Below are 19,061 nucleotides of genomic sequence, written 5' to 3' on the forward strand. Positions count from 1 at the left end.
AACATTTGAAAATGCGTCTGTGCAATTTTGTAGTTGCATTTTCATGCAACCTGCCGCCGTCAATCTGCCGCGTCGCAAGTTCGATGCCCAAGTGCAGATAAGACATTAAAATAGAATACATCTTCATACATTCTTAGTGCATGTGTATGTGTTTGTAGGCATATGCAATGTCCAGATTCGCAATACTCTCTCTAGCTCTCTCCACGTATTGCCCAGACACAAACCGATTGCTCTTTTGATGCAGTCTCCCCTTGCCCTAAATAGAGACACAGTGCAGGGACTCTGTACTACACGTCGGCCTCTAAAAATAGCGCTATTTGCTGGGTACCCGATGCGGAAGTATTCCAGACGCTTCACTTTTTTGGTCATTTGCCAATCGCACTGAATTATTAACACTACAATCCGGACGAAACGGGGGAGGCGTGACAAATTCTACATGCTCGAGAGACATTCGCGTTGTCTGGAGTGCCACTTGATCGGAATGCAATTCAAAATGCGCCCGATAAGTGCCAGTCTATATACTATATGTGGAAATCTGTTGCCAAGTCTAAATAAAAGCCTATCCCAAATGTTAAAGTTGGAAAGTGGGAGATATGTTTTTGAAGTTATTGGTTTATGTTGAAAATCCAATTAATCCGCACAGATAATATAATATTTAGTTGAGCACGGCGACTTCTCTTTCTTGAATCCATTAGTTGTATCGCTTAATATTTCTATATATTTTTATTCAGTTTATCAAATAAAACACTTGAGATGTTCCGATAATATGATGCTACATTTCCACAGTTTATGTATTTATTATAATGCATATTTACCAGGAGTAGCAGTGGGAATTGTATTTGAAATATTAGGATACAATGATTTATGGGGAAAAATAAATCAAAGAATCATCAAAGAATCGGGGAACGAAAGAACTCTATCTTGTATTTTAATTATTACTACTTCCCGCATTGGCAAGTATGTAATTGCTTTTAACAAAAATGTTCAAATATAATTATTTGAATTTAGCATTTTCGGAGAAGTTATAAATGTAACTTTATTTTTAGCTTTAATTTCGTATCAGAATTTTACCTGTAACATTTCTTATACCCAGTATATAGATTCCTTAAAAACTAAAAGAATAGCTGATTACCTAATGTTCTTTAAATTGATACTATTACAAAATTCGAAATCGATTTGTATATTCAATTAGAAATGTATAATAATTACAGGTCATTTCTGAAACTCGATGAAATTTAATTATTATGACGAGTAGATTTTTCTAATAATTATAGATAATTCTATTACACTGTAAAAACTTAATAAGTACTTGCGGGAAATCGATTTTTAATTAGAGTGCGAGCGTGTTGCGGAATTAGAGAATTACTTATGAGGAAGTCTAAGGGACGACGCCCTCACAGAAGCTGATTGGCATTCGGAGCAGAACATGAGCCAGGCCGCCTTCGTTGCCGCCCACGTAACATTACAGGATCAGGGTCGGATCAGGCATCGAGGATAAAGGATACAAATGAGTTTGCATTCGTTACACTTTGCCGCCATTAAATTGAATTTCATGTTGGAAAGGATATTAAGTGCAGATCCTGGTTACCCTAATTGTTACACATTCTTCCCCCGTCCGCTCACGCACATGGAGTACAATGACTAATTGTACGACCTTTTTGACAGTTTGCCCTAAAGGCAAAAGAATTCTCCATTGTAAGGATCAGCTGTGTGTGTGTGTGCTTGCGAGCAGGATATGAAGGAAAGAAGAAACCGTGGGAAACGAGGAGCGCACAAAAAAAGAAAGAAAGAAAGAGCCAAACAACGGGAAAACCGATCAAAATCAGAGACCTGTACACCAGGCAAGGCAGTCAGGCAGTCACTCTTAGCTCAGGATTATTGGCAGCCAAAGGAATTTCAGTTTTCTGATTTCATGTTCTAATTTAGCGCCCAAAAACTCAACGAACCAGAACCAAAAGAAAAAAAAAACCAGACTCACTCGCAGACTGAGACTGAGACTCAGACGGAGACTTGATCGGCACTTAGGGGTTGCAAAGTGATCGTGAGCCGCAAGTGTTGAGCCTCGGCGCAGGTTGCATGCCACAGAAACAGAGCGGTGAAAGGTTTCATATTTCATTGTGCATTGTGCAACTGAGATTCGATATCGAGATCGATGAGAGGGAAACGATCGACAATCGACTGGCAGGCAGGCAGACGATCCTCTCGAGGCCAGGATAAACAGTGTGTGGCTTCAGTTTGTGGCAGCAGTTTTGTGGAATGTGAAAATTTTATCAATTAAATATCACAAGCGACTCACGAGCGCAGCCAACGCTGCTGCTGCTGCAGATGATGATGATCGGGCCTTGAGGTTAAGGCGTAGATAGAGATAGTTTCAGAGCTAGAGACAGATAGAGCAAGAGACATGCGATAGATGCACGCACATGCAAGCGGACGGACAGACAGACAGATAGATGGAAAGAGGGACGGCTTGGAAAATGTGCGCCACATCCGCTCGCTGAAGGCTCTTTAGATCTCGCAGACTCCGGCTTCGAGTCGACCTCGGTCTCGGTTTATGCCATTGGCTGCATTTCTCGGAAAACGTTTAAAACCAGAACAAGCAAGCTGATGATAGAGAGAGCGAGAGCGGGACTTAGGGAGCAGGACAAGTGACTCAACTATGCACTTGAAAATGAAAATGCTGTGTAATTAATTACGAGCAGATCCAAAGGCAACTGCAGGGAGTCAAGGGGAAGACGCAGACGTCACAGACAAACGGACAGCCGAACAGCAGTCAGTTTTACCTTTTGCATGGGAAATTAGAACGGCTGTTTTTAAGTGCGCTAAAAGGAAGTTATCCTCGGTGCACATGTCTCTCTTCCAAGTGACAAAGGAAATGCCAATGGAATACCTACATAAAATTCGACTTTTTATGAGTCAAGAGTTTTCATTTCGATCACAGCACTTTGCCAGTTTTTATGGTAGAAAATTCACACAACAGCTGGGCATTTTCATTGTGCAATTAGAAATTCACACGTTCAACAGATAGAAACATTGAAACAATATATTATATATAAAGACTTCATATGAAGAGCGGAAGAGTAGAATAGTGTGATAAGTAAGCAAGCAATTGATGAGACTATAAAAGAAACTGCTTTGATAAGTTTTAGTATTAAATTATGAATTCATTATGTTTTACTTTCTGTTTTAATTTCTTTTAAATATCTTTCCTTATTTAAATGTTTGCTTTAAATGCAACTCAAATTAAATTTGTTTGAAATGCTTTATTCTCTAGTTTTAAACTTTAAGTTGGAGAGTTTGTTTTAAATATATTTCATTGCTTTGTCTTCGCTTCTAACTGTTAACTGATCTTCAGAGAGTGTAGAGTCTAAAAGAATGTTGACCTTTGGTGAACAAGTTGCGAATCCCCAGCGATCTTTAACGATCGTTGCTAACTTCACTTCCAGCTGATTACTTTAAAAAGTTTTCTCACACAGATCATGAACTGCACTCCCTCTGTCTCGCTCTCTCTCTCTTTCTATCAGTCTTTCTCATTTTGCCGCACTATCCTGCTCTTTCGGTTGGCATGTTCAATAAATTAATGAGGAAGCATATTTGACTCTCAGCTCACAGACAGCACACAGCATATGCACTCAAACGGATCAGTTACATGCTGAGCTCTTAACTTGTACCGTTCGCTTTGCCCACCCACACACACAGACACACACACACACACATACATAGATATACATAATACGAGGCCGAACTTTTGGTTATTAACTTTCAAGCAAGTTGCTCATAACAGTTATAAATTGATTGAGTCTGATTATATAACTTCCTCAAGCAAACAACAAACACACTCCCCGGACAAACAGACAGCCACGTCGAGTGCAAGACCCAGTCCCGGTCTACAGTCTACAGTCCCCAGTGAACAGTCTCCAGTCTACAGTCTCTCTCTCTCTTTCTTGCTGCCCCCGCTTGTAGTAAAAAGTGTTACAAACACGCTACCGTCTAATGACGAGACTTCGTACGTAGTTAGTGAGATACCCGAAACCGAAACTGAACCGAATCGAGGCTACGCCAAAGAGACAGCGACACCACCGCGAACACCACCGCAATCTTCTCCACCAGTGACTCCAGCGACACCCACTGCCTTACATTTATAATCTATTAAAAAAACAATGCTGAGGAGGCGACACAGCATCCGGATTTGTAGTGCCAAAAACGAAGCAAAAAAGAAAGAAAACCAGAAAGAAAAGTTGTTGAAGGCAAGTCGAAGATTTGCTACACTGATGAATGATATATCATATTATCATTATATGATTAGCTCGATTGTTAGAAAAATAAAAATATTTTATTATTATTCAAGCAAGGATTAAGAGAGAAGAGTCAAAGAAGTACATAAGTATAGTATATAATAAAGATCTGTATGATATATTCCTATAGAGTGTTTTAAAATTAAGAGCACTAAGCGGACAAACGAATCGCATAGGTAGCACACTAATCACAGAGCTTCTCATTAAGTTTCTGCATATGTCGTGGTACCTTTCTTTGCAAGTGTATAACACAGGAGATGAAAAAGAGACGAAACAAAAGCGGCGAAAGAAGCGAAGACAGCGCTGTGAAGAATTCAGGTTTACAATGCGGTAATGCACACGAAGCGTTCACAGACAGTAGCCTGTCTTTGTCTTGTCTCTGGCTTTGGCACGGCTTGCCAACCTGTCCAGCTGCAGCGCGTCTCTTCAAGCTGGACCAAAGCGAACAGCAGACACACTAAGACAGTGGGTCGAACGGTGGCAGCCATAAATGGCTTGAAGAAAGAGACGTGGAGGAAGGGAAGGAGGAGGCTCGCTCGGTAGTTGGTTGCGGCTACTGTGCCAGTGTTCCACATTTCGCATACGGAAATCTGCTCTATGGCAAGGCATGCCGGGTCTTAGGCCGTCGACAGGTGCGGCTCCGGGTTCGGTTTCTCACCAAACTGCAGACTGACCTGCTCTTCGCTCTCTCTCTCTCTCTCTTCTCCTGTCTCTAGTTGTCCCTCTCTTTTTCTCTCTCTCTCTCACTGTTGTTGGTCTGTTTCCTGCTTTTGGTTGGCAGCTTTTGTGGTTCTCGACGCAGCGCACAACTTTCACCTTTCACGTAATCTTTGCCAGCGCAAGACGAAGGAGAAAGAGGAGGCCCAGGCTCGAGATCTTCAATTTGAGTTTGTGTCTGAGGCCGTAGATTCATTTATTGCTTTGCCATTTTGCCAATCGAGATGCGAAGACAGCTCTTCACATCTTCAGGTCTGCAGCTCTGTTTATGGTCGAGCATCTAGCGGTACATTGGCCGTAGTTATGTGGCCAACGGTTCCCATTGTGCCACAACAGATTGAGGCAAATTGCAAATACACACATCCTACTATATGTTCCATCTTCTTCTACTTGAGTTGCTCAAGAACTTTAAGAACGCTGCAACTTCAATTTCCCAGCCTTGAATGACGCATCTTTATTATGCTTTCGAATGACTTCATAAATCAGGTCTGAAGCACTCTTTCGCATAAAAGTGGGCGTGGAAAAGTCGCTTGATCAGCTGAAATAGCCAAACTAAAATGCGTCTATCTATCTGTCTGTCCACTCCTTTCTAATCCAACCAAAAACTTAATTTTAAAGCTACCGTATAAAACTCACTACGGTTGAATGTTTTGACCAAAGGCAGCTTATATGCTAGAAATAGTCGGATAAGATTACTATAATCAGTTAAATCTTAGTATGTTTCTAGCCATGTCCGTCTGTGTGTCTGTCCGTCCATCCGTATGAAACACTGGATCTCAGAGACTATAAGAGATAGAGCTATTATTTTTTTTTCGACAGCATTTGTTATGCTTGCACGCAGATCAAGTTTGTTTCAAATTTTTGCCACGCCCACTTCCGCCCCCGCAAATCAAAAAAATCGAATAACAAGCGTTCTTTTAAAGCTAGAGTTGCGGTATATACAATAATTACTATAGTAGTTATGATTCCTGAAAATTTGGTTGCGATCAGATAAAAAATGGTCGAAGTTATTAAAGAAATACTTTTGTATGGGCACAAACGCCTACTTACTAGGGGTCTGGGTTGCTTTGGCTGACAATCTGGTATATTGTGCCGTCTATGGTATATTTTGAATGCAGTACTATATCGATATACCAAATTTGGTATATTTGTAGAATTTTTGCAGTATAATCGGTATATTTTGGGAAAAATACCGCAAAATATATTTCTTTTATTCAAAATGGGTAGCGGGTATCTCACAGTCGAGTACACTCGACTGTAGCTTTCTTACTTGTTCATTTTGTACTTATTATTTCTAATTTAACAATTTTATTAGTTATGTTGGCCATTTTTCCTTAAACTATCTTTGATTTTCAATTCAATGAGAAATAGTTCGTCGCTTGTTTTTTGCCATAAAGAAGGGAACATAGTCTGCTAGCAATGCTTATCCATAGCTAAAGCGCAGTCATAAATATCTTAAGCATCTGCTAACGAATACCCAGCGGAAATGTAGTCAACCCATCATCATTGAATCTCATGGTCCGTGCCTTCTCCTCCTTCTAGCATCGTCTTGTTTCCCGTCTCGGATTCAAAGTTTTGCTCATATCGTTTGCTTGCACAAATGTTTTTGCTCCCAAGATGCGGAAATAGTGCTGGGCATGGAGACTGAAGGGGATTTGGTGGGGGACGGGGTGGCTGTAAGCATTGAAAATTAACTTTGCATGGAATTTAATTTACGTCCACGACGATGATTTCCTGCCAAAGCAGCCGGAGACGCAACGAGGAGATGACTATAGCGAAGGATCTGTAGCTGTAGCAAGAGATGAAGAGATGCAGACCGGAGCTGAAAGGCGCTTCCGTCATTTGGGTGGATGCAAAAGGTTTTACTACAAGGAGACCACCTAACGCCTACGCTACGCTTCCTGCAGGATGTTGCAAGACGTCACAGTCGGCGGGCGTTGTCTAGATCTCCCCCCGCACTTCAGTTGCTGCTGCTCTGTGTACATTTCAAGTCACTTGTTTACCCACTTTAATCAGCCCATGTGGAGCTGACAGCGTCCGAGTGTGTGTGTTTGTGTAGGCAGTAAGGAAGGCAATGCGAGAGTCAGTCAGTCAGTCAGTCATTCTGTCGTGGGCTGCCAGGAGGCAACTCGGCAGCTCGGCAGCCTGTCGCTTCCTTGCAAATGCTGCAGCTTCCGTTTCCGGGATATAATGTTCATATTTTCGAGGACATTTACAGGAAATAAAGTACGTCGCCCTCGTCCTGCGTTCACTTTGTGTCTGTCTCTCTCTCTCTCTCTCTCGCTCTTGCTCTCTCTCTTCTATGGGGAATTACTGGGCTCAGGAGTTTGTCACCCACCACCCCAAACACACTATTGCGCCTGACTTCCGCAGCAGTGGCAGTGGCAACTTTTGCCGTGTGCTCGAGATTCATGGCAGCCCAGCTGAAAGCAACGACTGTCAGTCAGTCAGCACAGACCTCCCATGCTTTTACTGCCTCCCGGCCTCCCTGCTACCTCCATGGACCGAGCCTCTACCTCCCTCCTCACTGCTGTCTCAACGTTTCTGCTTTTGCCGCTCTGACATCCTCGCTTTGGCTTTTCGCTTGCTTCCGCAGTGGCAGCAACAGCAGGATGCCCGACTGCAGAGTACGTTTTGAATTTTGTCGCACTTCCTGTTACGGCAGCCCAGCCTAGCCCACTCTTTGCCACTCCTCTCACCCCATCCCTCCGTTGTTGCTGCGTGCTCTTCCGCTTTTTTGCGCTGTCATCAGCAACGTAATTTCCGCAACCAGAGCAACGGAACGTAGCACGGAACGGCACGCTCTTTTGTGTCCACAGGCTCCCTTTCGAGATATCAAAAGCAAAAGGCAGGCGAGATATAGCTGCCCCAAAAGAATGAGGGCGAGGAAAGGATTAAGCGCTGCAGCCATCAAATGGAAATCGAATTGAAATGGAAATGGAGACGGAGGCGGAGATGGAGATTGGCGATGGATAACCTCAGGCAAGTGAACGAGCTTCGAACTCGTGTCGCTTGACATATCAAATGGACGCCAAGCGACGAAACTTCACAATCCGTATTCCTCACTCTTTCTCCCCGCAGCGGTCACGACGACGACGCGTCGTTGGCAGTTCATCAAATTCTCATGTGACCAAAGCCCAAAAGGTTCAATTCATTTCATACGAAATTTGATATGCGATTCACATATTTAATGACTTCTCTGCATTTTACATAACACGCGATTCGATGAACTGTGTCTGCCCCTGCTCACCTGCTCATCTGCACCCCCCTGCTCCTTACTTTTCCAGCTGGGATCCCTTTAACTAAGGTTTCAGTCGAGTGTTGCACCCAACACACACACACACAGCAAAAGAAGCACTTGTTGCATTCTAGGGCTTGGTTCGCTTGTCGCCTCGGAAATTCCCATTCCTCAATTCCCCATTCCCCATTCCCATTCCCGTTCTCCATTCCCAATCCCGATCCCCAGCAGGCAGCAGGCACGTGATGGCACGCCGGACAATGGAAGTGCCACTCGTGTGGAGGTGTGTGTGTGTGTGTGTCTGCCCCGCCTTCTGGAGCCCGAGTGTAACAGGTACCGGGTGCATTTAGTATGCAGCATGGCGGATGCGCCGGCCAAAGCGTTTATTTCTTCATTTGACGCAAATGATGGTCGACTCGCCAGCCAAAGGAATGCACTAAACCGCTAACTAAACACAACCGAAAACCCGAAAAAATAACACCAACAACAACAACAACAATACAAAGCAGACAAAAAACCAATCCCTCAATCGCCCCCCAAAATCCATATCCAAAAACACAGCAGCAACAGAAACCGAAGTTGAAGTTGTACTCGGAGCTGAGTTTTCTGACCGCAACTAGCGAAGGGAAAGGCAGGCGGCGGTAACCGCAGCAACAATAACAACAAGTGGCCAAATGCACTGCAAAAAATTGCACATATCATATAGAAGTTCAAGAAAATAACTAAAGAAACTAACTAAAGAAATATTATATTCATCTATGTAGGAGGTAATTGAAATCTTATTGACACGTTAATTGAAATGAACTTTAACTATTTGTAATATACATAAATTGGGGCAGCCGGTCCTACCTAAACCTAATATACATAAATTATTGGACTTAATATTTGTATTTTAATTATTATCATTATTCTATATTTACTATTTGTGTCTTAGAATATAATTCTATAAAAAATAGTATATTCGGAGAAAGTGATCTGCAGGTTATTTCTTGATTAATTTTATATTAATGGAAAATAATGAAATTATTGAACAACGCTATAAATGCATTATTACTGCATATTATATGCAATATTTAGAACTTTCAGTATGCATTCTTTAGAATATAATTATCTCAGATTTATGAATGAATTTAATAATAAATAATAAAGGCTGCGAAAACAATTAATAAAAATTAAGAAAAATAAAATTTTGTTACTTTTAATGCTGAGAACTGAATTGATTTTATATTATAAATAAAAATTACAATAATAGAAATATTAAATTCAAATCCATGGGATGCATTTCTATAACCAGTTTCTCGCAGTGCACGATTCTTGTTATTTGAAACCCGGATTTAAACAGAACATGAAAAAGAAAGAAGAACGAGCCACAAATTACTTTTACCGATCACAAGCAGCAACAGCAACAATAACAACAGCAACAGCAACTCCACAAGAACAATAACAACGGCAGCAACTGCAACAACAACAACAACAACAGCAAATACAATAAGAACAAACACAAGAAGCCTGAAGCCGACGCCGCCAACAACAATGACGAAGTTAATGTTGATGACAGTCGCAGTCGGAGTCGGAGTCGCAAACGCAGCCGAAGATTGGACACCAACTGAATACAAATGCATAAATTAAAGCACAAACAAATTTCCTATGTACGAATGCACTTGTCCACAGGTTGGCCTCTCATCGTCGTACTCTCCTCTCACACCCAAATCTTAATTTCGATCAGATCCCAAACACACGCAGTAATTGTGCATGCAAAACATGGGGAATTCTCCCCAAGAAGAAATGGACATTTTTTGAAAGGCCGCAACCGTAATTGCCGGACGAACGTACTTCTTATAGCATTGTTTATGGATTTGTATTCCCTTCTTTTTTTTATTTTTTGTTGATATTATGCGGAATTCCGAATTGAGGCGACGACAACGAAAGAACTCGTTGACAGCTAATGACAAAGAAAATATAGCGCCGTCTTCTTATTGATATTTCTTTCCTATCCAATTTAAATTTATGTTATATGATAAACAAAAATGTAGATCCTTTTCAATTATAGTATCCACCTATTCTAGAGATTTCTTAAAATATTTTCTGAAAATAAAAAACTTCTAGATACAATTTACAAGTGGACTTTAAATAAATGCAGAATTAGGAAAGGTAAACAAGATTTGTAAATTCCTAAACGATTTTTTTTAAATTCATATATATTTTATAGGATTGAAAATAATTTGGCAACGATATCTAATACGTATCGTTATTCCATAAATAAATATGGATAAATCTTGAACTTTGCTATATTGTCATCATAGTCAGTTTATTAGATTCTTAAAATTAAATTGTATCTTTATGTTCTTGCTAGAGGGTCTGATTATAGGGAGAAATTTGATTTATAAAAACAATTTGATATTTTAAAGCCATTTAATAATGATCTATTAATGATTACGAGTAAATTGATTTAAATATTTGTATAGCACCAGATTGAAAAAAACAAATGTTCAAGAATAAAGTTGTCTGAAGAGAGCAAAGTTTTCAACTACTATTAAAAATAGGATATTAGGATCAAGTCTACAATTATAAAATTCACATTGTTGTCTGTTATATAAAAGTATTAACTTTTAATCAATTGAATGATGCAAATAACTTTAACAAAAACACATATGGTTATTAATTGAACAGATTACATTGAAATCGAAGCTAGTCAGTTGGAAAAATGGATAGAGGATAAAGCTACAATTTATGTGCACTTAACGTGGCTAATAAAAACCGACTACCATCTAATTCAATTCACAATGTTTTGCAAAAGTTCGGCTTAACTATATTCTGCTATACGGTTTGTCGTATATAGCAGTTGGAAGCTTATAAAAATTCTTACTACTTAATTGTTTAACTTAAATATGTACACAAGTCCGAAGTGAACGTTGTCGTCAATGTCAAGAGTCAGAGATGATTCAAGAGTCAAAGAATCAGAGCAGCAGCAAACGATCCCCAAGCGTGTTGATCGTCGGCAGCAGGTTGGCCAAATCTCAGAGACCCGTGTGACTCGTCTGCAGCTGCTCAATGGAGATGGACAACTGTTCGAGGCGCTGCATCAGCTGCAGCATATTCTCCTGGGCACGACTCGTGTTGAACTCATTGCCATGCTCTAGAGAATCCTCCTCGGCGGCGGCCAGCTCGAAATGCAATTTGGCTAAGCTCTCCTGTTGTTCGCGTATCTTGGTCATCTGGTCCATGGTGCAGCCCGATCCTAAGATAAGTAATAGCATAATTAATTGAAATATAAGTGAAATTATATAAACCGACTTACCAAACGCCTTCAGCTTGCCGGAGTGAAAATCATCGAGAAGTCCAAGCAGTGCACGTTCCATGTGCTTCACATCGGGCACTTCGGAGACAAAAGAATGATGTTTAATCGGACGCTCATCGAACTTGTCGCTGTGAACGCTGGCATTGCCATTAGCATTGGCATGGGGCATTGTCAATGGTGGGGCATGTGGCACTGTCTGCTCTTGCTGCCCCTTGCGACGCTGCATGCTTGGCGTGTTTGTGTTGCTGCCGTTATTCTTATTATTGTTGTTGTCGTTGTGGTTGGAGCTTTGGCTTGGGTTCGAGGTGTTGGTGGCGGGATCAGGGGATAACCACTCGCTGCTTACCAGTGTAATGCTGTTTAAGCTGTGCTCGCTGCTGTGCATCGCGTCCAGCGGATGACCATCTGCTTGCGTTATGACCAAAATATTAAACAATAAATCATGGAAATAAATAATGAAAACCAAAAAACACAATGGATAATAAATAAATGTATAAAGATAAAATAATTAATAAGTGAATCAAATTGAAATAAGAAATAATTAAAATGTCAATTCACGTGATACCAAACTTAAATTGAAGTGTCACCAAAATATTTTTAAAGAAACTAGGGCTATCAATAAAAAATCAAATCTAGGATTAGCAAATTCAACTCTATAGATAACAACTAAATTTAAGTCAAATTATAATAAATATAATTAACAACCATTTGTCAATAAATTATAATTAATTGTAAATGCACAAGCAATCTAATATAAACAAAAACACATAACAAACTATAGAATAAAATAAAATATAAAAGCTAAACACAAGTAATAAAATGTGTAGCCTTCTATTAAGTTTTGGTAGAATAAAAAATAATGAATTCAAAATGTAAAATATTTTCAACTAAAGACCCCATTGCAATCCAATTTAAACACGACACAACATATTAGAGAAAAATATACATTGAAAAAAATTCAAACTATGAAAATTCAAAGGTATAAGTGAGCTTAAAATCAATGCAAGTTGGTAATAGCCGTAGTTAAATTAAAATGAGCACGAAGTAATTGGCCACCAAATGATGATAGCAACAAAATCGCAACAGTTGCGAGGCGACACGTAGACTCAAGTGACAGCGGACTAGGGCAATTCATCCACTTTTGAGGAAAGAAGGTGGCAGATGTGTAGAAGTGGCAGGAAACAAATAGGGAGTGTGCTCAGAATGAGGCACTTCAGAAGCAGTAATAGGAAGAAGGCTTCTAATGGCTTTGAGAGCCTTTCAATTATTGAAAGTACAACAACTGGACAGCACGCGTGTGTTGGATGTATTTGTGAGAAAGTGTCGAGCGGGCAACATATGGTCAGAAGTGCGTCATATGCCGACGATAACAACAAAAACCGATCCACTCATTGCCACAGCGTTCACAGCGACGACGACGACTGCAAGGTTAGAGGAGAGAATCTAAATCAATTGTTCGGACAGCCCTTTGACTCACCTTTCAGCAATTTGCGTGGACGCGTTTTAAACTCAAACCGTTCGTCGCCGCCTCCCCCAGCTGCTGATGATTGTGCGTGTGGGCGTGGTCGCCGTTCGTTGACATATTGCAGTGTTGTTTTGGCTGAAGCCTGTTGACCTTGTTGGCTGCTGCCGGCACCTTGACCCTTCTCTGAGATGGTGCGCTCAATGGAACACGAGGCTGAGTTGCGACTACGCGTTGTTTCGCCACTCGATATGCCTTTAATCTACAAACCACAAATGTTTTTGTTATTGGTGGGGGAGGAGGAGGAAATTTGGGCGTGTGTGATTTCTTTGTTACATTGATCTTTGGCACCGCAACGGGCGTGGCAGGTGTTTGGGCTGATTTTGCTTCCTCCTCGGTCTCCACATCATTTGGCACTAGCTTCTGGCGCTCAACAACCTCATCGTTTGGTTCCATTTCTCCAATTTGTGTTTTCAATCTCTGTTTTCAAGCAAAATTTGTTTGCTTTGTGTGTGTGGTTGCTTTAAGCATTCACAGTCTACGCGCACATTCAAAACAGCTGTTGGCAGTGTGACCACACTGATATTGCCAGGGCTGATGCAATACTTTGGGTTACTTGGGCGCCTAATTCGAAATAATTCAAATGCTATCTACTTCTTTGATTACTTTTATTGCATGTGCTGAATGTGATTCAGAAAGTGTTATTAAACTAAAGAGTCAACATTTATGCCTTCTTTTTGGCAAAGCCCATTGTGTAGACCATATGAACGATGCTCACTAAACCAATGCCACAGAGCGCTGCAGTAATGCCAAATAGGGCCTTATCAGCTGGACCTCCTTTCAGAAAAACGGGCAGATCATTCACAGCCTGCAAAGAAGGTATTCAATTATATTGAACATTTTGTAAAAATTAAATCATTTCCCACCTGGAAAGTCTTCATTTTGCCAGCCAATCCCTCAGGTAACGCCATGATTTCTTTTAGGGTATTATGTAATTGCTGAAAATATGCGAAGATTTTAATAAAATGGAAATATATTTAATGTTTAAACGCACAATATTTATTTGAGTTTTGTATATACAATTTATGCACTTTTCCAGAAAACTTTTGCAAAGTAATAACGAGAGAGCTCTTTACTTACTTTATGAATTGCACAAATACGTCTGCAACGATGTTGCTAATGTAAAATTTAAAAATAGAAAATGAAATGCACAGTTGCCGTTGCACCAAAGCAGTATTGCCAGCACTTGCACATTTTTTTATCTCAGTTCAAAAATCGAAACGAAATCAAAGTGCATGTGGCGGAGTCGACCGTTGGAAATTCAAATTGAGCGCCGTTGCATGTGAACGACCGAGGGACGTTGTGAACGTCCGATTTTCGATTTGTACGTGTTCCGTTCGCGCTATTTTGGCTTTTTGTGAATTTTTCAACAGGCGCACAGCAAAAGCTGCCAGCGTCCCCGGTGAATGGCGTTTTATATATTTTCTGTTGTCGTCGCAAGCAGTTGTGTGCGAGTGCGAAAGCCTGCTGATTGCGCACAACTACAAACGAAAACAAAAAAGCTGCGCATAGCAGTCATCTCGCTTACACCCATACAGAGGGCGCACACTGCGCAAGCAAAAGCGCCATTCAGCCGAAAGCACTGCGAGTAGCAGATTTCGAACCTGCTGCCCAAATTGTTGTGCTGGCGATTTTGGGCGCCTGGTGGGGATTACAATAATTCTACACCGAATGAGTTGTGCAATTTTCGGGGACATCTCGTGTGCGTGTGCAAACTCAAAAATTTGTAGACACAACGAAGTCGAATCGAAGTCTCTCGTCGTGGCAGCAAAGGCAGAATTTAACGACCGTATTGTTGCTTTGTCGAAAAAATCGAACGTGTTGCATGGTTTTGTTGTGTTGTCGAAATGAAACTGTCGCATCGTTATTATGTTATTTTTTTATTTCATGTGTTTAATGAACGAAAAGCAAAAGCTGTTTAAGCTCTCGCCATAATACAAAAAAAAACAACAAAAAATGTTTACGCTGGCTCGAATGGCGGATCGCGCGACTCTTGGACTGCAGCAGGGAACGGAGGGGGACAAAGCTGTTTCAAAACACATTGTACACAAGATATCGCCCTGCTAAAGCCTTTGTCGATTTTTAGCTCCCAGTACAAGAACTTTCAAAATCTGTAGCTTCCAAACGAAATTAACTTGCCAAAGTTGCACACACACATACACGCGCAGAGAGAAACATGCAAACACACACATACTTTGGTTTTCCGAAACTTGAAAAAAGTTAAATCTGTCAAGTTCACCTCCGCTGCCGCCGAGTGCTTTTGCTTTTATTGTGTGCGGATTCTTCTTGAGCGCCCCTTCGTCCCCCTGCACCATATTGACTGCGCTCTTTCGCGCGGAAGCGTTCAAAAAGTTCAAGCTAAATATTTTCAAGTTCTAAACTTAAACTTGTTCGCTGTGTAAGCTGCAACAACTACAAAACTTGCGACGCTTATCGTTATCGGCAAAAGCGATAAATACAACAATAACAGCTCCATATGCAATAGGTAAATGTGCAAAGTCTTTATTTGTCATCATAATAGAATGTAGAATTAATACATTTTATTTCAAAATCGAAAATATCTAAGAGTTAGTGTTTAGACAGAGAACGAAAATCTCAAAAATTAAATTTATTATTTATTATTATTAATAAAACCAATTTTTGGTGACATGGAATTTAAAAATATCATTATCGAATTTAACTACAAAAGCACAATTTTAAAATTTTTTTCAAAATCATGGTTTAAAAATTTACATATTAAATTTTTTTTGTTTATTTGAATTACGGTACGGGAAAATCATTAGAGTTTGGAAAGTGAAACATGTGCAGATCTTGCCAACATATAAAATACAAAATTATATTTAAAATGCACATCTTAATGTTAGCATTATTATTTCAATTTTATTGTGCAAAAGCACACACACCTCTCTCGCATATTGTTTTATGTGAAAAGCACTGCTTAATGCTTTTTTTGTGCTTGCTGGATTGAAAGTTTTATCAGAAAGCCAAAACGCAGGCCCTACATACTACTTGTTGTCAATATGTATGTCGAGTCAAAGCCGACCTCAAAACACGAGCTTATTATTTGTCCACAGCGCAAAAAGTTCTGTCAATCGAGCTTAAAAAGCCACTCTACAAAGAGCACGCTGAAATATAATTAATATATTATTAAATGAGTACACACATGCAAAGATTCTACAAAATACGTTTGTATGTTTATGTGCACTTTGACAATAATTAAAGCTTTAAAAGAACAACTGTTCAAAATGGTATTATAGCTTTCAAAACTTTGGCAAAGTCTAAATTCCAATGCGCTTAAAGCTTAAGACATGCAAAGCAAAGCAAATGACAAATAAAAGAAACACTAAAACTATTAAATGCCATTTGCAATTAAGCTTATTTGAATTAAACTTGAATATGCCACACCCATATAATTATTTCATTATCAAATTGTGCATTTTCGACACTAATGCCGGTATCAGAAAAAGTGCCTTGCGTCTGCTACCTTTTGTTTTGGTTTTTGGCACCAAAAGAACACTCGCTGCTGAAAGCGACTGCGACAGCAATAACAACCAGAGACAGACGAGACGCAACGAGCTTGTCTACTCCTTTTCCTTTTCGCAAAACAAAATGGATTGCTCTTTAACTAAAACAGTTAACAGGCTCGCAGCGTTAGCGGCAAACATTTTACAGAGCGCGCACCGGGCAACGAGAACTGCGCAAACATGCCATACGGTTGTCTCACTCTCGCCCACATGGCCAGACAGCAGTTATTGCCATTCACAGTCGTCGAGTGAATCAAAATGCGCATCGCACGTGCTGCTTTCGGCGCTGGGCGCCTGATGAAAAATTCACAAAACCGCTACGAATATAACGCATTCACACTATTCACTCACTCACTCACTCGCTCGCTCGTGTACTCGTGTGCACCCGGTGTACCCGTTGTACTCGTGAACAACTCGCTTGTCTCGAGTGGGATCCGGGTACCCAACACACACAATACAAGGTATTGTCCAACTTCTGTTTTGTCGTTTTTATTTGAACTCAGGCAATTGAATGGGGTGCAATATTTAAATATTCAATTTTCATTCGCAAGGCGATTTCTTAAAGTTTTGAATACATATGTCTCTGAGTGTACTCATATTATCGTGGGCATACTAATTAGTATAGCAGCTATATTCGAGCTGAATAGAGTTTTTATTCATGCTCGAGTCGAGTGCATTGAATATAACCAAAAGATGGCATGAATGCTCATGAATGCGCAACGAGTACACTTGAGTGGCACACTCAAGAAGTTTGAGTTCTTGTTGCCACACAACAGCAACATTCGAAGGGGCAAATCGAAAATGCGGCACGGCACGTTGTGCGTTCGCTCGCTCGCTTTTCGATTGAATGGGATGTTGTAAAAAATGTTTGAACTGTTTTAAGTTTAAGTTTTAACGATAACAGTGACGCAGAAATGGCCAGCAAGCAACCCTGGGGTAAACACACCATGAGTGCGAGTGCGACGTGAATGATGCCCATTGAGTGTCGGTGTAAATGTGTATGTGTGGGGCTACCTTGGCAATGAAATGTGCTCACACATACCCACGCTGTACAAATGGCGAATCAGAGAGACGAATGGGAAGTTCATTTACCTCTTTGAACATTTTCAGCGGTCATGCGCTGCTGAGGTGAATTAGATGTTCTTGTGTGCGTCGCGATGTTCTTTGAGTGTGTGAGCGCGAGAGAGCGCCAAGAGAGCGAGTACCAATGCCAGAGCTAGCTCGCTCACTTGCTCTCGCAATTTGCATTTGGTTTGGTGTATGTCCGTTTCGTTTTTGGTTACCTGCATGCTAATTAGTTTAGTCGATTGCGAGAGCGAGAACTCACTCAAATGTTTGCTCTGACAACAAGCTTGTCCCCTGCTGTTTCCCCTTCTTTTGACTCCCCCATGCGTATTCTCGTTGTTGCTGTTTCGTTTACTCTCGATGTGATCACGACGCGCTGGTGCTGCTTTTGTTGTTATTCTCTTGCCTCTTGGCTGTCAAATGTGTTTCAAAGTCAATGCCGTGTGTTTGTGTGTATGTGAGAACGAAAAACATGCGCGAGAGTGAGGCAAACTCTGTTCTGTTGTTGTTTGACCCAACCCCAAACGTACCCCTCTTTCATGTCATGCCCACCTTGATTATTGCCGATGTGTGCGTAAGTCGCCCCCTACTCCTGTCTGTGTATTAGTGTGTTTTGTGTGCTTTTTTTTATCATCTAAGTGGATGTGTGTTGTGGTTGCCTGCTCTGTTGCTGCTGTTGCTGTTGCTCCCGTCATCATTTAGAACAGTTGTCGGCGACGCGCGCGCATGAACAAAAAGTAAATGGGGCGGGCACGGAGCCACACAGCACAGAACAGCGAGTATCATCATCAGCAGCGTCAGCTTCGGCGTCAGCGTCGCTGCCGCCTGGCAAACGGGGCAGCAGCGTACGCCCTACAAATTTGCTGTTCGCCTATTCGAAAATTTCACTAAAAATTGTTTACTCTCTCGTTTGGCACGAAATGAAAGTGTCCTTTGGCCCCCAATAATAATGTGAAGCGCTCCACGCTGATTTGCTCAAACCCCATTCCCCCGTTTTCAACGACGACGCTGTCTAGTTTTTTGCAAGGGGTTTTCAGCAAAACTTACATAAATACAGATGTACGTATCTATATAAAACACCTGTTTAAGAGCGGGGATGTCGTTCTGAGATTGGGGAAGAATTCGACAATGCAGCAGTATTAGATGCAGATTGAACAGAGGCGTAGCTTTGAAGGATAATAGCGAAATAATAAGAACACTATGGGTAAACGGGTCGTATGTGCAATTTTTGACTGCCACGGTCTTTATTAGATCAGAATTTGTTTTATTTAATGAATATATAAGTATTTATCTTAATAAATTTAAACGTTTTAGAAAAGTGTGTGCATTTATTATCTTTCTACCTTTATTATTTGATATTCTTAATACCAATAATCATAATATTCAGGCAAATAATAATTTCGAA

The 19,061-nt window shown here is 40.7% G+C and overlaps 2 protein-coding genes across 4 annotated transcripts; both read right to left on the reverse strand.

Moving 5' to 3' along the window:
• Nucleotides 1-10,832: 10,832 nt before the first annotated feature.
• On the reverse strand, nt 10,833-13,539 carry LOC133844416 (coiled-coil domain-containing protein 28B). Of its 3 annotated transcripts, none has more exons than XM_062278381.1 (4): nt 13,344-13,539; nt 13,023-13,269; nt 11,546-11,953; nt 10,833-11,485 (listed from the first exon to the last, which is right to left on the reverse strand). In XM_062278381.1, the coding sequence occupies exons 1-4, from the start codon at nt 13,461-13,463 to the stop codon at nt 11,265-11,267; spliced, it is 996 nt and encodes a 331-aa protein (XP_062134365.1). In that variant the 5' UTR covers nt 13,464-13,539; the 3' UTR covers nt 10,833-11,264. The 3 variants fall into 3 exon arrangements, with proteins under 3 accessions (XP_062134365.1, XP_062134381.1, XP_062134374.1); XM_062278397.1 differs by having other exon boundaries at nt 11,546-11,623; nt 13,344-13,538; XM_062278390.1 differs by having other exon boundaries at nt 11,546-11,950; nt 13,344-13,536.
• A 119-nt stretch (nt 13,540-13,658) lies between these two features.
• On the reverse strand, nt 13,659-14,250 carry LOC133844435 (cytochrome c oxidase subunit 7A1, mitochondrial). Its single transcript, XM_062278422.1, has 3 exons — nt 14,148-14,250; nt 13,934-14,005; nt 13,659-13,875 (listed from the first exon to the last, which is right to left on the reverse strand). Exons 2-3 carry the CDS (start codon nt 13,976-13,978, stop codon nt 13,732-13,734), a joined length of 189 nt encoding a protein of 62 aa, XP_062134406.1. The 5' UTR covers nt 13,979-14,005; nt 14,148-14,250; the 3' UTR covers nt 13,659-13,731.
• Nucleotides 14,251-19,061: the final 4,811 nt, after the last annotated feature.

This window comes from Drosophila sulfurigaster, chromosome 2L, assembly GCF_023558435.1.
Source record: "Drosophila sulfurigaster albostrigata strain 15112-1811.04 chromosome 2L, ASM2355843v2, whole genome shotgun sequence".
In the NCBI taxonomy this organism is placed as follows: Eukaryota; Metazoa; Arthropoda; class Insecta; order Diptera; family Drosophilidae; genus Drosophila; species Drosophila sulfurigaster.

Coding starts and splice junctions, on each gene's coding strand:
- LOC133844416 (XM_062278381.1), bottom strand. CDS start 13,463: ATGGAACCAAACGATGAGGTTGTTGAGCGCCAGAAGCTAGTGCCAAAT. Junction 11,954..13,022: donor TCCACGCAAATTGCTGAAAG/GTGAGTCAAAGG, acceptor TCATAACGCAAG/CAGATGGTCATCCGCTGGAC. Junction 11,486..11,545: donor CGGCAAGCTGAAGGCGTTTG/GTAAGTCGGTTT, acceptor TACTTATCTTAG/GATCGGGCTGCACCATGGAC.
- LOC133844435 (XM_062278422.1), bottom strand. CDS start 13,978: ATGGCGTTACCTGAGGGATTGGCTGGCAAAATGAAGACTTTCCAG. Junction 13,876..13,933: donor GCAAAATGAAGACTTTCCAG/GTGGGAAATGAT, acceptor CCTTCTTTGCAG/GCTGTGAATGATCTGCCCGT.